The sequence below is a fragment of the Zeus faber genome (genome assembly GCF_960531495.2).
Source record: "Zeus faber genome assembly, chromosome: 6".
In the NCBI taxonomy this organism is placed as follows: Eukaryota; Metazoa; Chordata; class Actinopteri; order Zeiformes; family Zeidae; genus Zeus; species Zeus faber.
Genome location: NC_137201.1, coordinates 14,068,345 through 14,088,666, shown reverse-complemented (window position 1 = coordinate 14,088,666; position 20,322 = coordinate 14,068,345). Strand labels below are relative to the sequence as shown.

Here is a 20,322-nt window from a genome sequence, read left to right as displayed (position 1 = left end):
AACGTCCAAATAAATCCATAAAGAAAGACGTCGGAGGCAGGCGGCCCTTTCTCAAAACGTAAACAAAGACCATCTGCTCTAATATGTAAACAGCGGGTCACGCGTCACCATCGCGGGCGTTCCCGTGGCGAAAGCCCCGCCCGCTCGCGGGGGCATGTCGCCGTGCCGATTGGTCGGACGTCGAAGCCCCGCCCGTCGGACCCTCCCACGCGTGTTGTTCGCCGCCGCCGCCGCCGCCGCCGCCGCCGCGGGGAGCGAAACGAGCCGCGTCGCAGCGACACACGCGAGCACTGGCTGTTTCCCGGCTCAGAGCGATGGTTTCTCCGGTGACAGTGGTGAGTATTTTGCCTGAACACGGGGCGATTTCGAAAGGTTTGAATGCCACGCTGATCGTCGGGGGTATTTATTTATGTTTTTATTGATACGGTTTTACACTTTGCGTTGGTGTAGCGTCCCTGACGCCCCCGCGTAGAGCGCGTCAACACTGCTCTACAGCAACTATGTTAGCAACACTCGTTCGGGGGTTGAAGTGCACTTTCGTGTGCAGGTCGTTAATGTTTCCACCACCCAAATGGTGTCGGTCCGGGCTGATAAATCATCTGGGTTTGAGGACATCCCTTCATGATAAACGCCCTCCAGACCGTGCGCCCTCTTCCCTATTTGTCACAAAGAAGGAACTTTTTTTTTTTTTTTTTTTTAATTCATCTGTTTATTATTATTATTATTATTATTATATATTTTTTTGTATATCGTCATCTCAGTTGACCCGACGCTCAACCGGCTCTCGACCCCCCCCCTCGATCCGCGGTTGCAGTTCCACAAATTTCCAATCGCTGCCTCGGACAAAAAGGAAAGCCCGTCACGTGACGCCCCCTTTTTTCTGCGCCTTCTTTTCATGCCCCCCACCCCCCAACCTGCGCATGCGCAAGGGTCCTGTGACTCCCCCCCCCCCCTTATTTTTCTTTGCGTGTGATGCCGCCGCGCCGCGTTCCCATGTGTCACACGGGTTTGCAGTTATTTTACTCGGGTCGTTCCTGAGAAAATCAAATAAAATACGCCTTGACTTAAAAAAAGCCCCTTTTTTTTTTTTTTAAGTGAATCACTCATCCCGCAGCAGCGTCCCCCTCCCCCGTGCCCGTGGTGCTGTAAAACTGTACCCTGCGAGCAGAGCCCTGCGCTGGGTGCGGGGTGTAACTTGACCTCGGTGCCCCTGGGGGTCTTTAGGCCCTGGGGAGCTGGTGTGGAGAAATGTTTGCCCCACTGGTTGTCATGGCGACTGGTCGTGGGTGGGTGCGTGGGGAGGGAGACCCCCCCCTGAGCTGTTGTCACAGATGGGCGACATAGAACATTTATTGGTGAACGAGCAAGAGAAAGTCTGGGCATCGACCCCTCGAACAGGAGTCAGAGATTCGGATTATTATTTGGTGTGGCCCGCCTTAGTAGAGCCTATTGCCTTCAATATCATAGCCTAAATTGATGACCCATAACTAAAATTCTTCTTCTTCTTCTTCTTCTCCGTCTTTTGTTCTTCTTCTTCTTCTTATACTTATTATTATTACCATTATTATTAATAATGACGATAAGAATAAGAATTGATAAATGTAATAATAATAATAATAATAATTTCCTTGCTATATCATACATTTTCTTATTCTTATGCCTTTTTTTTTGAATGCGGTATAGGAAATACAGCGCCGCCCACAGTAACTATTGACACGGTCGGAGTATCCAGGGTGCTCAGTACACATGTACCCTGAGATAAGATAATAGTACGAGAAGCAAACATATGGATCAACTTTAATTTCCCATTTCTCCGTGGAAATGGGAAATTAAATGCATGTATACGGCATGGGGGTGTTCAGTGTCATAAAGATAGTTCTACACTAGAAACTGCACCTTTCTCCCCATGTTTCCCCAAAATAGTAGCATTTTGGGCCCTGACATTTTTTTCAGATTCATAAATTATTCAAAATCCGCTATTGCTCATTGCATTTGTAGTATTGTCATATTATGTTGTTGTTATTATTATAATAAGAATTATTAATGTTATTATTAATGACTAGGGGATGCTGTTGATCTCTATGTGAAATGTGGAGGTTGTGAAGCCCTTGTCCTGTGATTAAGGGCTATATAAATAAACTTGACTTGCATTTAAAAGGTCCATATAAACATTAGGAAGGTTAGGCCTATCGCAGCTTGAGCTTCAGTGGAATGAAGTCGTCTCTCCGGCATGCACTACAGCTACTAACCTTTAGTTATTCCTGCCGCTGTGGAAGTTACGACCATGAACGGGGTTATATGACACGGTTTCCTCATGTTAGTTTACATTCTCATACGACCTACATGTAACCTGAGAGTGTCATCCATATTCATGGTCTTCTTTTTCTTCCTGCTGCTAGGTTGAACAGACGATGGGTGTTGGTGACCACTATGCATTTAACATGTGTTGTACAAGAGATATAAGGTACATTACATTTCAATTTACGGGTTACAGCAGCTCGACAAAGAAACAACAGGATACACGGATACAGAATATGGTAGAATTTCTATCAATCTATCATATGAACTAAAATATTACTACTGATGTCATTGGGACAGTATTGTATCTGCCCGAGTATGGGTTTTATTGTTTCTTTGCTAATGTAGGATTATTATTATTATCTATAGCTGTTATACCTGTACCTGCATATACCTGTTCCTCTGGGCAGCTGTTCCAAGCTGTATGCGTATTTCAAAGCCATGCAGAGAAGTACAGACCTTGTCTGGGGGACTAATTCCGTCCTGCTTTCCATCCACCGAGAGAAACCAACAACAAACTAATTCTGGTCGGTGGTCATGCAAATCCAGTCAATCATTAACAACATCATTTTCTTTCAAGTTGAAAAGAACGAACCGTTTTTCTTTTTACAAGAAGCCAATTGCGAGATCATTTGCCTCCCATGGGGCTTTCGCAAACATCGGGCCGACTTCATTTGCAAAGTGCTTAATAAAGCAGGATGAAGACCAACAAATGATTCATTTACCCCAGACACGACCTGTGTGTTTTGCTCTCCCGTGACTTGCCCATATTTGCCTGTAAAACAGGGCTCGGAGTCATCCCCGACGTCCCTTCCAGTGTCCCTCAGATTCAGGGACATCTCAACCAGTCCGGCTGGAGTAGGTTTCGGCTCAGACCGTGTTATGGCACTTTAGGTGGACCACCCAAAGTGGACGATTTTAGGGCTATTTCCTTCGACGATCTCCCGTTCTCCACTTTGAAGCTCGGGACAGAGAGCCTTCTGTTCAAATCTGAAGAGGAGAGCGAGATGAAAGAGGAGATTTGTCACCTAATGTGTTCATGGCCATCACTTCTACTTATTGCAATTCGAAATAGTGGTGAATCTTAGTTTTATAATGGGCTCCCACTACACGCTCAATTCATGCTTGGCTATTGGTCAAAATCCTCAGGCCAAGTACAGCATGTACAAGTACATGTTCTCATAGATATTGTGTCAACAATGGAAGCAACGGAAAAAGGAAGCCACTTGAATAGCATGCAGCATGAAAAGAGTTCACGGGGGTCCTTAACCCCCTCCCATCTTCCTCTATAGAAATCCTCGCATCCTCTTATCTTCCGCCCCCTCTGCCTTCTCTGCCTTTACAAGGTGATCCACATGACTCGTTGGCCGAATACCGTTCTGCAGCACGCGGCCCAAACGTTCCCGTTTGGCCCTTCGGGAAAACGTCCGCTCACCGGAGTGTCCTCCACACCCGAATGGAAGTGTTTTGCGCTTCAGGTTCGTTTGGCGGTTCAGCGTGAATGCGACACGGGAGACCCGCACCTCCGTCATCACTTGCTCAATATTTCTCTGTTAAAACCCGAGCTCATGTTGCGGCCGCCTCATAACCTTAATGAGAAAATGGTTTGACGCTTTTGTCTCGTGGTGGGCGTCATAGACACCGTCCTTCAATGCCGACGGCCATTATACATATCGTGTACCCATTTTCTGATGAGCAAAGTTCTGATATTAGCCAGTGCTTATGGAAGCCCATAGCTTTAGGCATTTTAAGTACTTGACTTATCAAACCGAAGTACCCTTGGACTCATATTGACTTCACAATGTCTATTTTGCATTTCTTAACGGCTTATGCAGCTGAAGCATTTTTTTCCTTTTCATCTTGAGTTCAGATCCTCCCTTTGGTTTAATGGCTCAAGCTTGGAAAGAAACACACCCAGTAAGATCGATGAAATGAAAGGAGAGGCGAGTCTCCCTCTCTCTCTCTCTCTCTCTCTCTCTCTCTCTCGCTACGTCGCTGTCTCAATCACACAGACTGGGGTTTGAAGGACAGAGACCTCGGGTATGGAGATGGCGGCCTTTCAGTCAGTCTGTGCCTGCACGCCGGCGTGTTGGGGTTGGAAAAACGGCACGTCTGTGCTCCCGATGAGCGCATTTCCATCCCGATGCTGCGCTATGTCTTCCTGTTGTGTCTTTTACTGGGCAGTTGCGCAATCGCGCCTCCACCTCCTCCCCTCCTCAGGAAATGGAGGTGGATCTGATGTGAACTGTAGTGATCCCGAGTTCCCCCCTCTCTCTCTCTCTCTCTCTCTCTCTCTCTCTCTCTCTCTCTCTCTCTCTCTCTCTCTCTCTCTCGCTTATATATCCTTGCTCTCACTTTCTCACACACCTTGTGCTCATTTCTACATTAGTCGGATCGAAATAGATTCACTGACCCCAGGGCCCTCCATCTCCATCCCGGCCATTGTCGGAGCCGTGTGTGTGTGTGTGTGTGTGGGGGGGGGGGCGGCATTGTGAAACCGGCTCTGTCCTTGTTTTTGTATTATTATTGTTGTCCCAACTGGCCTCATGTATTTGGACTGAAACACAGCCACAAGCACACTCTGTGGGGTGGCAGAACTGGAGCCTGTATTATCACTAGACAAATAGGCGGCTCTCGGTATCTCATAGCGGGATCAGGAGATGAAGGCAAAGAGATTGAGAGGAGTCGCCTGGAAGGGGGTTTGCGCAAAAGACCAAGACAAAGCCGAGAGGTTACAGCGAGGCGGGCGGACTTTGGAGACTTTTTGCCTTTGCCCTGCTTCTTTTTTTTTTTTTTTTTCTTGGGGGATAAGTTTCACTTCAGCTACAGAGCACAGAGCACGTGCGTGCCGGTCACGGACATGCACAGCGCCCGCCACTCAGCTCAGGCCAGAGTCTTTACACTCTGCCTCAGCTGTCTCCCCCTCGCCGCCGAGTTGCCGAGGAGATTCCGCCGCCGGTGTTCCTCCGCGAGACAACCTTTGCTTCGCTCTTATTCTCTGCTCGTATCTTGTCTCGTCCGCTGGGAAACGGATGTGAAGGAATGCAATGAAATGTAATGAATCTCAACATGATAAGTGAAAGCGCTCAATATAAATGACAAATGTGTCTCTCTTTGTTTATCTGTTTTTACAGGTAAAAAGTGAGGGACCAAAGCTGGTCCCCTTCTTCAAAGCAACCTGCGTGTACTTTGTCCTGTGGCTGCCCACCTCCAGCCCGTCCTGGTTTAGCGCGCTCATCAAATGTCTACCTATCTTCTGCCTGTGGGTCTTTTTGCTTGCCCACGGCTTCAGCTTCTTAGGTGCCCACGCCAATGCCCGTAAGATATTGGCTGGCCTCATCTTTTCCTCTCTGGGAGACGCCTTTCTCATCTGGCAGGAGCAGGGCTATTTTAGCCACGGTAAGCCTTGACTCAGACGCGCATTCTACATTCCCAATGACATTTGCTGTGTTGTCTGACTTTAGAATGTGTTCTATACTCGTCAAAGCGCCCGGTGGGTGCTGCGTGAGGCTGCTTTGTCTAAGCAAAAGCAGTCAAGGATGAATGAATGTGCCCTGCCTCGTAGGTCTGTTGATGTTCGCCATCACCCACATTCTCTACTCATCTGCCTTCGGAATGAAACCCCTCAACCATGGCGCCGGCCTGGTGATCGCCGCAGTGTCCGCCGTGAGCTACTGTTTGCTCTACCCCTACCTGTCCGGCCCCTTCACCTACCTGGTGGCCGTCTACATCGCTCTGATCGGCTTCATGGGCTGGAGGGCCATCGCCGGCGTGCAGCTGGCCAACGACCTGTGGACCTGGACCAAGCTGTCCGCCTGCCTGGGCGCCGTGCTCTTCATGGTGTCCGACCTCACCATCGCCGTCAACAAGTTCTGCTTCCCCGTGCCGCACTCCCGGGCCATCATCATGGCCACGTACTACGCCGCCCAGATGCTAATCGCGCTGTCCGCCGTCGAGTGCCAGGACGCCGAGGTGGCCCGGAAGAAATCATGAGGTACCCCCGCGCCCCGCCATGGCAATGGCCCGCGCGATTGTGGACACATGTCACTGCCTTCACCCTGGTGTGGCCGCCCCCGCACCGTTCTTACCAAGGCAAGCGTGACCACCACCTTCCCCAGGGCTACCACCATACCACACCACACAGCCCAGCTACTACATGATAGATTCACTGATCTGTTACTGTGGAGCAATGGCAGTATTAACAACAACCTCCTACCCCGACAACAGTCTGTCTGACACAGACGAGCTGTTAACCCTATATTAAGTATAGAGTACTTTACTAATTTTATATCTCAGTATAAGGGGAACACATCCCCACTGGACCTTCAAGTAGAGAGCGTGCTGTGTGTGTGTGTGTGTGTGTTGTGTGTGTGGATAGTTTTGGGTCAAGCGCTTTCCTTACATAGTTCTAAGGCCCTCAGTCACTGCATAGTGTCTTCCATTCGTGTGGCCCAATAGTGATGATTTCACGGGGTTAGCACTTTTCCTCTATTCCCAATGTTATTGTCATTTGTCACACTTTCACTTTTTTTTGCCCCACCTCTAGCCGTTACCTTGTCCGTGGTCATCTGCTCTAACAAATTAAGGGTGCTATTCTCCGAATCCAGGATCGTTTATTCACATCCTTTTTTTTTTTTTTTTTTTTTTTTAATCATTTTGCGGCCGCTGCCATTTCACTGGAAGACAATCTTTCTTTGTACTTTCATATCCAGCACATACACACCCAGTTATATCGGAAGAACTTGAAGCGTAATCCTGTGATTCTTATGAAATTGAGGAAAGGGTGTGTCTAATATAGATAGATAGATAGATTGATAGATAGATAGATAGATAGATAGATGGAAAGCCTCCCCGCTGTCCCACAGAGGACACAGTAGACCCCCCCAGTCCTGCAGGTAAATCTTTCGGCTGTTCCACAATGTTCTGCCCCTGGAGGAAAGTGCTTGCTTGAGCATGCAAATTTGTGTACACGTACACACACACACACACACACACACACTTCCGCGCACACACACACACACACACAGTGCTCCTACGGTTCCTGCTTGTTTGGTTATTTCACACAGCCCGCTGGATGTGTGATTGCTGGAATATTGCCCTCAAACCTCCATGTGACAGTGGCCTGGGAATGAGCATGAAAGGGCTTTAGCTGAAGTGGAGAAAAAAGTCAAGACAGTCAGAAAGTCCCATGTGCACACACACACTCTCACACACACACACGCACACACACATACATTGCATATACAATGCACTGGGGTAGCATGACCCAGAGGCTGCTACAGTACACGTCCAAAAGAAGAGATGTGACTCATCACAACAAGGGAACGCTCGTCCTTTTATTCCAAATATTTCATCTTAAAGTAGACTTTTAAAGACTCAGTACTGTACAACGTGCTCAACCCGTGCCAGTAGCAAGCGCTTCTACTCCTATTCATCCTTATTTCTCTTGTCTCATCCTCATTACATCCGTCTATACCACCTAACTTTTTTTTATTTCTAGATATCAGAATGATGTGTATTAAACTGTATATTTAAGGGTACAAAGTCAAACGTTCACCATGCTGTATAGGGATACATATTTGAGCGTGTGTGTGTGTTTGTGTGCGTTTGTGTGTCGGATTTGGAGGGACAGGGGAATGAAAAATGTGCGCAATTTAAAGTTGCTGCAAACCAGCGTAGTGTATATAGAGGAAATGATAATCACGCTCACACGCACACACACACACACACACACACACACACACACACACACACACACACACACACACACACACACACACCAGAAGATATCTGGAATGTTATATCATCCTCTCCCGTGTTTTTATACCCTTTCAGAAACACCCACTCGCAGCCTCGTTAAACGGGCTTGATCACTCAAGAGAAAATGACGTAGAGCGTCACATTGATCGGACTCACTCTTATCAAAGGGACTTGTCGCAAAGGTCAATTCCTGACCGTCGACAGTTTGAAATGTGTCTCAAGTGTTGTCGTACCGTACTGTACTGTATTTGGCTCCCGCGGTGGCTGCCAAATGAGCTGGGGAAAAAACAAACAGCGCTGTTGTCATGTGTTTGTCCCCCGCACGCACACGCACACACACACACACACACACATACACACACACACACACACACACACACACACACACACACGCACGGTGCAGAAAAGTGTCCACGCGTCGCACCAACAACTGGTCCGGATCTGCGGGCAAAACATGACGTTGCCGATCATCAAAGGCTTGACACAGATTAACCTCAGCATCGCTGTCTTGGAACCGGAACGTTCAGCACAGGCGGCAGTTCCTCAGCTGCCCCTCGCCGCCGCCGGCGCTCGCTTCTCAATTCTCCTTTCATAGACAGGCAGTGGTCATGTCCGCACAATTCGCGGCGTCTTGGCCCCCCTTTTGTACGTCTGCTTGGACTTCTGTGCCGCGCTCCACGTTTTGTCATTTTCTTCTTCCCTGTGTGTGTGTGTGTGTGTGTGTGTGTGTGTGTGTGTGTGTGTGTGTGTGTGTGTGTGTGTGTGTGTGTGTGTGTGTGTGTGTGTGTGTGTGCGCATGGGTGTATGTGTTTTTGTGTGGGTGTGTGCGTGTGTGCGTGTCTGTGTGTGTGTATCCCCGCATTCCTTCCTTCCACTCTATTCGCCTTGCGGCTTCAGACGCAACACTTCCAAAGAAGTATTTTCATTGCTGTGAATTAATTTCCTCCACTTTTATTAGTCATTGAAAGAATAAAAAAAAAAAGAAATTAAAAAAAAAATAAGAGTGGGAGGGTAGACATCATTTCGGATTATTCAAACGAAGCCTCGGAATGTACCCTAAAGTAAATTAGAACGGAGTAAGGACACCGGGTCAAGTCATTGCTCATCCCCGCCGCGTCGGCGGTTTACATAAGCGCTGCTTGTTTTTTCTGTCCTGTTTCTTTGGCCGTTGCTGTTTCAGAGCATAGCGCCAAAATGCTGAAAATGTATTTTTGTATTTTTGTATTATTTTATTTTGGGCTGGTACATTCCCTTGATTTTTTTTTTGAGAGAGCTACACGTGTGGTATTTGCATGTGTAGTGACCGCTGACGCTGACTTGGGTAAGATAATAGATTTATGACAAAAGAACAGCATCAGACCAGACTTTGCCGAGGAAGTCCAGGAGAGAACCAAGCAGGAAGGATCTGTCGAATGCAACTCGGGCGGGTCTTTTATACTGGCCCAAAGACAACATTTACCATTTGGTTCCCCTACATAGGTCACAGGTCACATTTCACCTCCCTTATCACCAGGACCCCTGGCGATGTGCTCTCTCTCTCGGGACCTCTGGCACCGTCTCTTAGTAATTGTCTTATACGATGGGGCTGTCTTGGGACGCCACACATTCCAAGACACCTCACATGGAAGGGTGATAAATGAGTAAATGCAATCCCAGATTAGATTACAACCGGCTGCCGACCGGCATTGAAGCTCCTCATCTGGGAGCGCCGCGGTGCGTCGAGACCGCTCGCTATCGCAGAAGAGAGAGAGAGCAGGCGCGTCCGGGCCCTTCCCTCCGTGCGGATACGTGTGACGCGCGGGGGACCCGTCCGCTTGTCCACCGCCCCGGCAGACACCTCATTTTACCGTTTTTAGAAGTCTGTCAGCGGCCCCGTTGTCCTGGGCTTTGAGCGTCCAGACAAAGCGGTCGTCCTGAGAGATCTGCGCGGGCGGGAAAGGGCGCGGTTTGGTTTTGGATTGCAATGTGCGAGTGATGTCTAGCTGTAGTGCTGAAGAGGCCTGGGCTTTCATTCCTCTTCTTAATTTGACACTTTTTAATTGAATGAACCTTTTCTGTTTGCCCCCTCGTGTTGTATATTGATTTTGAGACTGGCCAAGTGTTCTGTTAAAGTGATACTCCAGTTTTTTGGGGGGGAAATTGCCCTTTTTTTTCTCGTCCGATTCACACCAGAAGGTCGATACCAATTCCATCCCTGTGTGTCCGGTACTGAGATCGCGACCGGCTGCATGCTAACTGTGTAAGCTCAATGCATGGCTGCAGATGGAAGCGCGTAGCCTAGCTCCTGTGAAATCAGGGATATACACCTTCCAGCGTCTCATGCTTCCTGTGTTAGCTCGATGAAAGGCCGCAGGGGGGATCGACTAGCCTAGCTCCTGTGAAATTTCCCCCCAAAAAACTGAAGAGTCGCCCTGGCTGAAACAAAAACGTTAATCTGTGGTTTTATTTTAAATTTTTTATGCATGATGATTAGATATGAATTAATCCTCGATGTTTTTACAGTTCTGGTGAAGTGGTCCACTGATGTAGTATCGAGGTATTTAACACTTCCAACACCTAAAATAATCCTTTCACTGTTGACTGCTGCACTTTAGTCCCACTATGGCCGCATGGCCAGTACACTCTCTCTTTAAATCCAGCCGCTACCAGACATGCAAGACAGCAACAAATATTGTGTTTCCAATGTCCTCATGTTTCCTTCTTTGATTTTTCTTTCTTTTAAGGAGAGAAAAAGAAATGGCTGGAAACGACTGTTTGGTGACAGTGTTGTTTTTAATGTTTGACGGTTCACGCACTAGAGAGTTGAGCCTCACAGAGTGAGAGCATAAATATTAAGTATTTCTTTTGATGACATTTGTTTGCTTCTGAGGTGTTACATAGTCTACATGTAGACATTGTTCCTTTGAAAGTGTTACCTTCTTTAACCTCAAAACGATTCCCCAAATGCCTTTTTATTTTCATGACTAGTGCGGTGCAGGCTGCATGGTAAGGGTGGGCGGATCAATAGCAAAAGTATCGATACTACCGATACTACGTCTCCTTTCGAAGATGGGGTCCAGCATCAGTAGGATCGATACCAAAAAAGGGATCCGTTTCTCTCATTGTATTTCTTCGCTTGCACTCTAACGCCCACGTGCAACACCGGCAGAAAAGCGATCGGCGAAAGAGTTCCGCTGCGTACCCTGGTCACCATCTTTCCAAACCAAGCCAATCATAACAGTTTGTTTTTGGGCAATTCTTGCCCTGGTATTACTGGGTATCGTATCAAAATTTTGCAGTATCGCCCAACCCTACGGCACGGTTCGGAACTGGCTGCACCGCGCACGTAAGTGACTCGTGAGTCGCAGAGCCCTGTAGTCCCGTCCCGCTGCTGCCGCTGCTGCACGGAGCTGAGCCGCTCGCTGTTTGCTTGTTTATTCAAAGTTTGTTAATATTGCACGTGTGGTGTGTCCACATTGCACCAGATTTGACGCTGCATGTTCTTGGGTCCCCTGCAGTACACCCGCCTAGTGTGAAGAAGGTCGGATGAACGGTTGTGAAGATAATCAAAGGACATCCACCCATACATACATCCATACATACACACATAACATCCATACATAGAGGCATACATCCACCCATACATCCATCTATACATCCATCCATCCATACATCAATCTATCCATACATACATCGATACATTCATGCAACATTCATACATACATTCATACATGCAAACATACATGCATGCATACACACATGCATGCATACATACATACATACATACATACATACATGCATGCATACATACATACATACATACATACATACATGCATGCATACACGCATGCATACACGCATGCATACACACATACATACACACATGCATGCATACATACACACATGCATGCATACACACATACACACATGCATGCATACATACATACATACATACATGCATACATACATACATACATACATACATACATACATACATACATACATGCATACATACATACATGCATACATGCATACATACATACATGCATGCATGCATGCATGCATGCATGCATGCATACATACATACATACATACATACATACATACATAAATGCATACATACATACATACATACATACATACATACATACATACATACATACACACAATACAGAGGTTTCTTCCTTTATTAGATGGTAGAAGCTGTCTTGGCTTATACGAAAAAAGTTTTTTTTTTTCTTTTATTTAAGATTTAGATTTTATGATTGAATGCTGATTTTCTTGACATCTTGTTTTTTTCTTTCCTGCGTTGCATTATTTGATCTTGATGTCTTTGACTTTTCATTTTGTGATTGTTTTTTTTCCCACGACTGTAGAGATCCAATCTTTCCTGTAGTTAAACTGCAATGAATGTGAATATCTAACGGAGAAATAAATGCAGTTACAATGCAACTTCCCCACCGTGTCCCCTGCCTCTCCGTGGTTGTTCTCAAGTGGCATGGGCATCGACTGTGCTTTATTAAGGCTGCGTGGCGACCATCACTTCATGTCCACATGTCCGCTCGTGATGTGATTTACAACGTGTGTGTGGTACTTTGTCACATTTTATTTCCCCGGAGAGATCATTGTTATTGTGTTTCAAGGGAAAATGCCTTAACCCTTCCAATAGGTCTTAATTATCAACCCGTCAGCCTGTGGAAATAGATTCGGCTTATTACAAACTTCCTTCTTTCTTTTGGTCTGCTTTATACTTGCTCTTCTCTCTCTGCTTCCCTCTTTCTTTTCAGTCACACACACACGCACGCACGCACGCACGCACGCACACACACACACATACACAATTGAGTTGTGGCAGTGCCAGTTCCGTCTCAATGCATTTCGTTCTTTCCCGGCCAAGGTTGCGCCATCAAAGGACTCCACTCTTCTACTGAAAAAGGGGGGGGTCTCTTAGATTATTACCTTTATAATGATTTTAAGTCACTGGCTTGACGAACACACACACACACACACACACACACACACGAAAGGAAACTGTTAAAGTATGCTCATGGTCTCTCTGATAGGTTCATTTGGCAAATTCAACAATGTTCTTCTTCACCTCTGATAATGCCAGAGCACAATTTGGGCTTTCTACTCCTGCCCCACTCAACTTCCACACCTTTGTGCTGAAGCTGAATGGCGATCGGGAGGTAGAAGGTGCCGATGGCGTAGGTTTATGGCCTGATAAAAGCCTAATTCGCGCAGCATGCAGCACAGTCCAGAGAAAGAAACGGATCCTCCGCGAGCCAGGAACGTGACGTCACGATGGAGAGGGGTGGGGGCCCCCCTCTGCACCAGCATGTGACGGCTTCCTACAGACCCCAGTCCCTCCTTTTGTGACCTGACCAGCGACTGACCTGACTTCACCGCCAAACAAAAGGCATTAGCCAGGGAAAGGGCTCAATATGGTCACATGCAGGACCGGTCGACTACAAAGCAAGGCCTATCACGGCTGGAGATTCCCGTCCGGCACTCTTTTGGGAGCGAGAACTCCCACGACCAAACATTTTTTTTAAGGAATCGTGTTGAGTTTTGACTTATTTCCTAGAATTAATACAAAAGATAAACGTTTCAGACAGGTGATATGGCAATCGAGTAACGTAATTAGTCTTCACAACAAGGACAAGAAGAAAAGACGAGAGGCTGGACTTATTTTAGGAGAGCATGTTGTATGTGTGACCGAAGGCTATAGGAAAAAAAACTCCTTTAAACCGAGATTAAGAACTTATGTTGCACGCTGCACTCACTACTGATCCCAAAGGCAGTGAATAGGATTGGAGCTATCCTGCCCTCTGCTGTTCGATTGCTGTACTACCAGAGCAATGAAAAAAATCAAGCGATTTTAGGGGATGAGGTGGGGGGGACGAAGACAAGGAATAAGAGGTTTCTTTGTGTGATTTCATTTAATTTAACTGAGTGATACTATTGTGAATGGTGACACCGCACACGGCACACACGTAACTTCTGAATCTTCTCCTGCCGTCCTACTGGTGGATACTGGAGGGATGTCCACGTGCCGCCATCTCACCAGATGAACTTCTCCTTATTCGTCATGCTCTCCAGCAGGCCGTTGTCATCCATATCTGCGACACAAGGGGACACGCGGCAAAGTAAAGTATTCAAGATCAAATCGTTTGTAACCTCAGGCTCACATACCCCCCACATCCCGCATCCCACATCCCCATCCATCGTCCAAAAGCCCTCCTGCCTCCAGACTCACCGAAGACCACCAAGCTGCAGGAGCACTTGGCCGTTCCCAGCGGATTCTCCAGCACCAGCGTGTATTCTCCGCCGTCTTTTGCTCCGCAGGTGGGGATGACCAGCGTGCACACCCCGTTGGCCGTATTGTGCCAAAACCGAGGCGATTCGGAGATCCTCACCTCCCCCTTGTACCAGTACGCCTGCAGAGGAGAGGTTTTATTTGACGGTGTGTGACGGGGTGCAGGGTTGATCACGGTTATAGTATACTTTTTTTTCCTTCCAGATTTGTGGGAAAATGACGTGAATGTCAAGTGTAATGTTTAGAAAACCAAACAAATAAATACAGATGTTTGTTGCGCGGCTCCGTGGAATGCTCGGCTCTGATTTGTCAATGGCAATTAGTGGTCAATTATTTCCGAATAATGACCGATGATCTGTTAATAAGGACCGTTGTCACAGGCAACCACATCTTCCCGCCTGGATTCACGGTAACCAGCGGTGACGCTATTGAGGAACTACGATGGAAGACTTGAAGCAGCATGAATATAAGCATGCATCATAAGTATGAATGCAGATATGTCCAATTTCACGTTAACAGCAGTAATTTCGTAGTCACATGTAGGGCAAAGTTTGCGTTGGGTGAATAGTTCACTGTTGTTGTGGACTATTTTTTTGGAGAAGCTTTGCAGTCGCTGAGGGTACCTACCACACTAGCCATACTGGTCATAAAATAATTTCAGAGCAAAATTCCCTCTCAAGGTCTTTTATTTATTTTAAGTAGCCGCAGCCAGAGGGCCATCACCGCAAAATAACTTCCTTCAGAGTGGGGGTTGTTTAAATGTGATGCAACACCACTCGGGCTCCCGATCACTCCATCGGGGGGTTATTTTGTGACAATGACCGGCTGGTAGCTCATTATCCCTTCCATATACCTGTGGTGTGGGCATGCCCTGATAGGCACAGCTCATGGTGCAGTCGTGTCCCCTGCGGACGGTGTGGTCCTTGAGCGGCAGGAGGAATGAAGGCTTCACCTGACGAGGTGGTGTGACATACTCCTTCAACAGGAGGCTGCTGACGCACTCTTGGATACGACACACAGACAAACATCAAATATCCCTTTTATAGACCTTTCAACGGCACAATCCCGACACAAGCGCCTCCCCCCTCCCACCTTTCTCCTTAGCGATGATCAGGGGCTCCCGCGAGTCCAGAGGGTCGCTGTCTCCGACGGAGTTCTGGGCGACGACCCGGAAGTAGTACTTCCTGCCGGGGAGCAGCCCAGTGACGGTGTACTTGCTGCTGAAGACGCGCTCGGCAGCGGTGAACCAGGAGGTCGTGCTGGTGTCCCGTTTCAGGATGACGTAGTGGGCTCCATCGCCGTCCGCCAGGTCAGGGGTGTGGTCCCACTGCAGGGTCACTGTGCCCGGCACCTCTTCCACCAGGCGGAGGTTCTTCGGCTGGCGGGGAAAGTCTTGGAGAGAGCACCAAGAGGGCAGTGAAGACGAGATGGAACATGTCATTTTAATCGTAAATTTCTGATGTGACGCCAAATGATGTTGGACCTTTAAGTGTGTGCAAGGTTCCACTAGAACCTGTGTTTATCATGTGACCTTTGGGTTCCCAGAAGGTGACCAGAATTGTGAAAGGGACAAGGAATTTACCCCCCCCACCACCCCCCTTACCGGCCACCCGGACTTGCACGTCATAGTGGACCTCCCCGTGGCTGTTCTTCAAGTGGGCGCGGTAGACACCAGAGTCGGAGCGCTGCGATGAGGAAATGAGGAACTGCGAGTGGCTCTTGCCCTTGGTGATGACCTCCCTGCCCTGAGTGGCAACCCCATCCTTCAACCAGGTGACGGCTGGGGGAGGGCAACCCTGAAGGGCGACAAAACATTTGGGGATTCTTTTGGGTGTTGTGGTGCTGTTCAGACAGAACTTGCTAAAAATGCTCTACAATAATACTTCAATGCCGCTTCAAGTGTCCTTGAGCAGCACACCGAATTCATTCTGTTTTAGAGAGGCGTGCTCTAGTTGACCCTACTGTTTGACCTCTGTAGGGAGGTTTACCGGTGGGGAAAAAAAACAACTTTTTAGATGAATAGGTGACGTTAGTAAAGTGCAACTCTCTCACAGTGAAGTTCAGCTCGAGGCAGAGTGACATTCCAGCGCGGACAACCACCTGGTTCTTCAGCTTCCCCTGGAGGTCAAGCCTGGGAGCCACTGGAAAGGAAGTGGCAAAAACTAGTCAATTTAAAATAAAAGTGAAGGAATTTATAACCACGTCAAATTTAATTGAAATGAATTAAATTATTTAAATTACATTTCACTGAAATGAATTGACAAGAATTGGACTCAATTCAACTCTAAAGAAAACTAAATTATATTTATATTCACTTTACAGTGTTGCAACTATTCAATTTAAAATTTAAATGAAAAATATTAATTATAGAAAATTATAGCAGCAATATAATCGTGCAAAAATAAACTCAACAGAATTGGACTACCTATTGAATTATATTCAGCTCCAAAAAAAAGCTAATATATATACCAGGTGGTGGCATTGCCAAAACTCCTTCCTCCAGCTCCACAGGCTCCCCGAGACCCCCCTCGTTGACGGCGCGGAGGCGGAAGAAGTACTTGAGGCGTTCCTGGAGCCCGGCCACCGTGTAGGATGTGGCGGCGATGGGGATCTTGGAGGCTTTGGTCCACTCCTTGGCGCCCTCTGGTCGGACCTCCAGGATGTAGCCCGATGGCTCGTCCCCCTGGTCCGGGGGCCTCCAGCGCAGGGAGATGGAGGTGTTTGAGGAGTCAGACACACACAGGTTCCTCACCAGGCCAGGGGCTCCTACAGCGGGGGGGAAAGAAAAAAAACCCCAAAAGAAAACAATGAATCTGAGCGCGACTGGGACCGCGTTGCGTTTGGGTTAACACGTCACACATCAGGTTTTAACGGCGGCCATAAATGTCCCGGAGCACGCCTGAGATAACTTTATGTAGTCGTTACTCCACGGATAGTAAAGTTTATTGAGAGAAGCGTGCGTGAGAGTGCGTGGCGGCAAGAAAAGGAGGCACACGGTCGACTAAGCGGCTCACGGATGGGGTCTTTAGCCAGGACGGGGTTGGAGTTGGGGCTGGAGCTGCCCACACCGGCCCGGTTCACGCTGCTCACCCGGAACTCGTACTCCACATCGCTGACCAAGCCGCCCACCACACACTTAGTATCTGTAAAATAAAAGTATGGGAATTAATTTTATTTTGTGCAGTTCTTTTACTAATTGAGACCCTACAGTCATCAATGGCGTGAAGAAGGAAAAAAGTCGACTTCATATTAAAAAAGTGAAAAGTCAAAGCTGATATTTCACTCCAGAGTCGCACCTGTGAGAAGCTCCTTGTTGGCCTGGACCCACATGCTGCTGCCCTTCTTCCTCCTCTCCAGGATGTAGCCCAGGACGGGGGCTCCTCCGTCCTGCGCCGGGGGGGACCAGCTCACCGTCATGGAGTCTTTGGTGACATTAGACACCTGAGGCTGGGACGCCACGCCCGGCGGCTCTGTGTCCACAGATCCCAAAAAGGATAACAGAATCCCATTAGAATAGGGACCCAAAACAATATTTAAACTCTTAGTTCTGATCATTGGGATTTTGGGATGACACAATGAGGAAGGTGGCATCAATGGCAACGTCTCCCGAATCTCCAAGCAAAGCTTAAAAACGGACTTTCTTTCAACTGGTTTGTTCAATAATAATAATATATTAATAATATATTATTATAATATATTATTATTACTATTATATATTATTATCACTATAATAATAATAATAATAATAATAATAATAATAATAATAATGTCTTTTTTAAACCCTAACCCCCCAAAAAATAAAAAAATAAACGTCCGAGAAAACAACGTTATTGACCAGTAATAGAGATTTCAAAGCAAGGAAGGAGGCTGAAGGGGATCTTTTGCCAGGACAGTGTTACAAACAGTGCTGTGAGCTGTGAACATCAACAAATAGACAGTTCAGTGGGATCAAAACAGGGATTCTCACGACGATAAAGCAGCAGTGATGATGGGAATGAGGGCCCCAGCTCGCACCTATGGGCTCTCCGGCGTACACCTCATCGGTCTCCAGGGCCTCGCTCATCCCCAGGGGGTTGATGGCCCTGATGCGGTACTGGTAGGCCCGGCCCTCCTCCACCTTGCTGTCACTGAACACGGTGGTGCTGCTCTCCACCTCGCCCACCTTCATCCACGAGCTCTTGCCGGCCAAGCGCCGCTCCACCATGAAGCCGGTCACCTGGCTCCCCCCGTTGTCCCGCGGGGCCTTCCACTTCATCTTGATGCGGAGCCCAGATCGTTCTAGGAAGTCCACTTTGCCTTGAGGCGGCTTGGGGTGGTCTGGAAGCAACGGCAGGGTGAACGTCTCACTGCTGAATTCAGCAAAAATGTGTACTTCTTTTTTTTTTTTTACCTCCAGAGCTTCCAGTTAAAATGGCCACCTACCGAGCACGTTAAGATGCAGGTTGGCGACGGCCTTTCCACAGTCACTTTTCAGGCGGAGCATTATCGCACCGCTGTCTTCTCTCACACACCTTGATAAATAGAAGGATTTAGTGATGATGGATAGTGATTTTACTCAACTTTTATGCTTACCTTTACTCAAGTACTAAATACTGAGAGGAAACGTAACCAACAAGTAATTTACAAACCAGAACAGAAATGGCTCAATATTGCAGGCAAATATTGATTATATATTTTGGACATTTTGACATCTGCTATCTATAGATTTAGTAAACTTGATAGTGTATAGTATAGTAGTATATAGTATGTACTGTATAGTGCTGCGTAATGTGATTTTGCTATGTGTTTCGGAATGTTAGCTGCCAAGTTCAAGTTCAAGAGATTATTTGTCACATACATACACATACGGTCGTACATATATGCAGTGAAATGTCATGACACCCGGTGATTACGCACAAGCTCTATAAGCTCGACAAATACTCGAATGTGCGTAATCGACACGCGGCCACACCCCACAGTAAGTTTTTGAGGGAAAAATAAAGTTCATGAAGTTGAATGGAATCAACCAATTGAAGTTTATTGTATTAAGTTTGGATTGTGTCTGGTGCCCAAAGTTGAATAATTCATAATTTTAATATTTAAGTACATTTAATAACTAATTGAGCACTTTTACTTGAGTAAAATGGTGAAGAGAGTACTCTTTTCTGAGAGTATTTACACTTTTGTACTGTGTATTTTATCATACTGAATTCAACAATCGACTGTAATTATTTGAGTGTTGCAGCTGTTCTGGTGGTGGACAACCATATCCAAAGGATTATGAAAAGGCTTGTAACGTGAATACCCCAGGCAGCACGAAACAGCCGCCACACCCCTCCTTACCGACTGAGCACCAGAGTGGTGCAGTCAGCCGTCGACTCCACTTTAGTCCTCTGGTCCTCCACCACCTCCAGGCCGTCCCGGTACCAGGTCACCTTGGGAGGGGGTCTTCCACTGAAAGGGATCTTGATGGTGGCCGTCTGGCCGGCCTTCACCGTCACAGGCTGCGCCCCCAGCATCTCCAGGATAGTAGAGTCGATCTCAGGAGGGTCTGGAGGACAGGATGGAGGCGAAGGAAGGTACGTGGTAGGGGTAGCACTTAATGGGTTTTGAGGCTATTCTGTCTACTCTGGCGTGAAGTCATCTGTGAGCAAATTAATTTCTCTTCTGAGTTCAAAGAAAATGCAAAGAAAAGAAGTGAAGTAACAAGGAAGGGGAGGGGTATATTCCGTCTTGTGTTCCCAAAATAGATATCAGTTATTTTCTACAGCTTTCAAGGGACAGTTGGATCCAACGTGGCTGAGGTTTCACGATGTCTTGCTCAAGACTTTACACCTTCTCCACCACGTGGCAGAACTTTCTATCTCTGTCAACACAGGTGGACACTTGAGGCTGGACGTGTCAACTAGAAGGTGGGAAACCTGAAATTTCCGCTGAAAGCTGCAGAAAGAAAGTGTTCGATGCGAGTTTGACGAGTGCATACCAAC

At 47.2% G+C, this 20,322-nt stretch overlaps 2 protein-coding genes across 2 annotated transcripts in view; one reads left to right on the top strand and one right to left on the bottom strand.

Moving 5' to 3' along the window:
* The first annotated feature begins 284 nt into the window (after window positions 1-284).
* tmem86a (transmembrane protein 86A) lies at window positions 285-6,548 on the top strand. Its single transcript, XM_080002744.1, has 3 exons — window positions 285-335; window positions 5,433-5,697; window positions 5,864-6,548. The coding sequence occupies exons 1-3, from the start codon at window positions 315-317 to the stop codon at window positions 6,289-6,291; spliced, it is 714 nt and encodes a 237-aa protein (XP_079858870.1). The 5' UTR covers window positions 285-314; the 3' UTR covers window positions 6,292-6,548.
* Window positions 6,549-14,100: 7,552 nt separating this feature from the next.
* The window catches only part of LOC307231922 (immunoglobulin superfamily member 22-like), a gene marked incomplete at both ends in the record, with an annotated part of 34,111 nt that continues 27,889 nt past the window's right edge, over window positions 14,101-20,322 (bottom strand). The window contains 12 exons of the mRNA XM_080002797.1: window positions 14,101-14,159; window positions 14,297-14,477; window positions 15,210-15,358; window positions 15,449-15,748; window positions 15,960-16,152; window positions 16,409-16,497; window positions 16,826-17,122; window positions 17,371-17,499; window positions 17,653-17,826; window positions 18,371-18,673; window positions 18,779-18,867; window positions 19,679-19,886. Coding sequence (XP_079858923.1) covers window positions 14,101-14,159; window positions 14,297-14,477; window positions 15,210-15,358; window positions 15,449-15,748; window positions 15,960-16,152; window positions 16,409-16,497; window positions 16,826-17,122; window positions 17,371-17,499; window positions 17,653-17,826; window positions 18,371-18,673; window positions 18,779-18,867; window positions 19,679-19,886 — 2,171 coding nt within the window. The remainder of the gene's footprint in view (window positions 14,160-14,296; window positions 14,478-15,209; window positions 15,359-15,448; window positions 15,749-15,959; window positions 16,153-16,408; window positions 16,498-16,825; window positions 17,123-17,370; window positions 17,500-17,652; window positions 17,827-18,370; window positions 18,674-18,778; window positions 18,868-19,678; window positions 19,887-20,322) is intronic.

Excerpts from the sequence above, each read along its gene's own strand:
- tmem86a (XM_080002744.1), top strand. The coding sequence starts at position 315 with ATGGTTTCTCCGGTGACAGTG. Across the intron at positions 336-5,432 it reads TGGTTTCTCCGGTGACAGTG|GTAAAAAGTGAGGGACCAAA; the intron begins GTGAGTATTTTG and ends CTGTTTTTACAG. Across the intron at positions 5,698-5,863 it reads GCAGGGCTATTTTAGCCACG|GTCTGTTGATGTTCGCCATC; the intron begins GTAAGCCTTGAC and ends CCTGCCTCGTAG.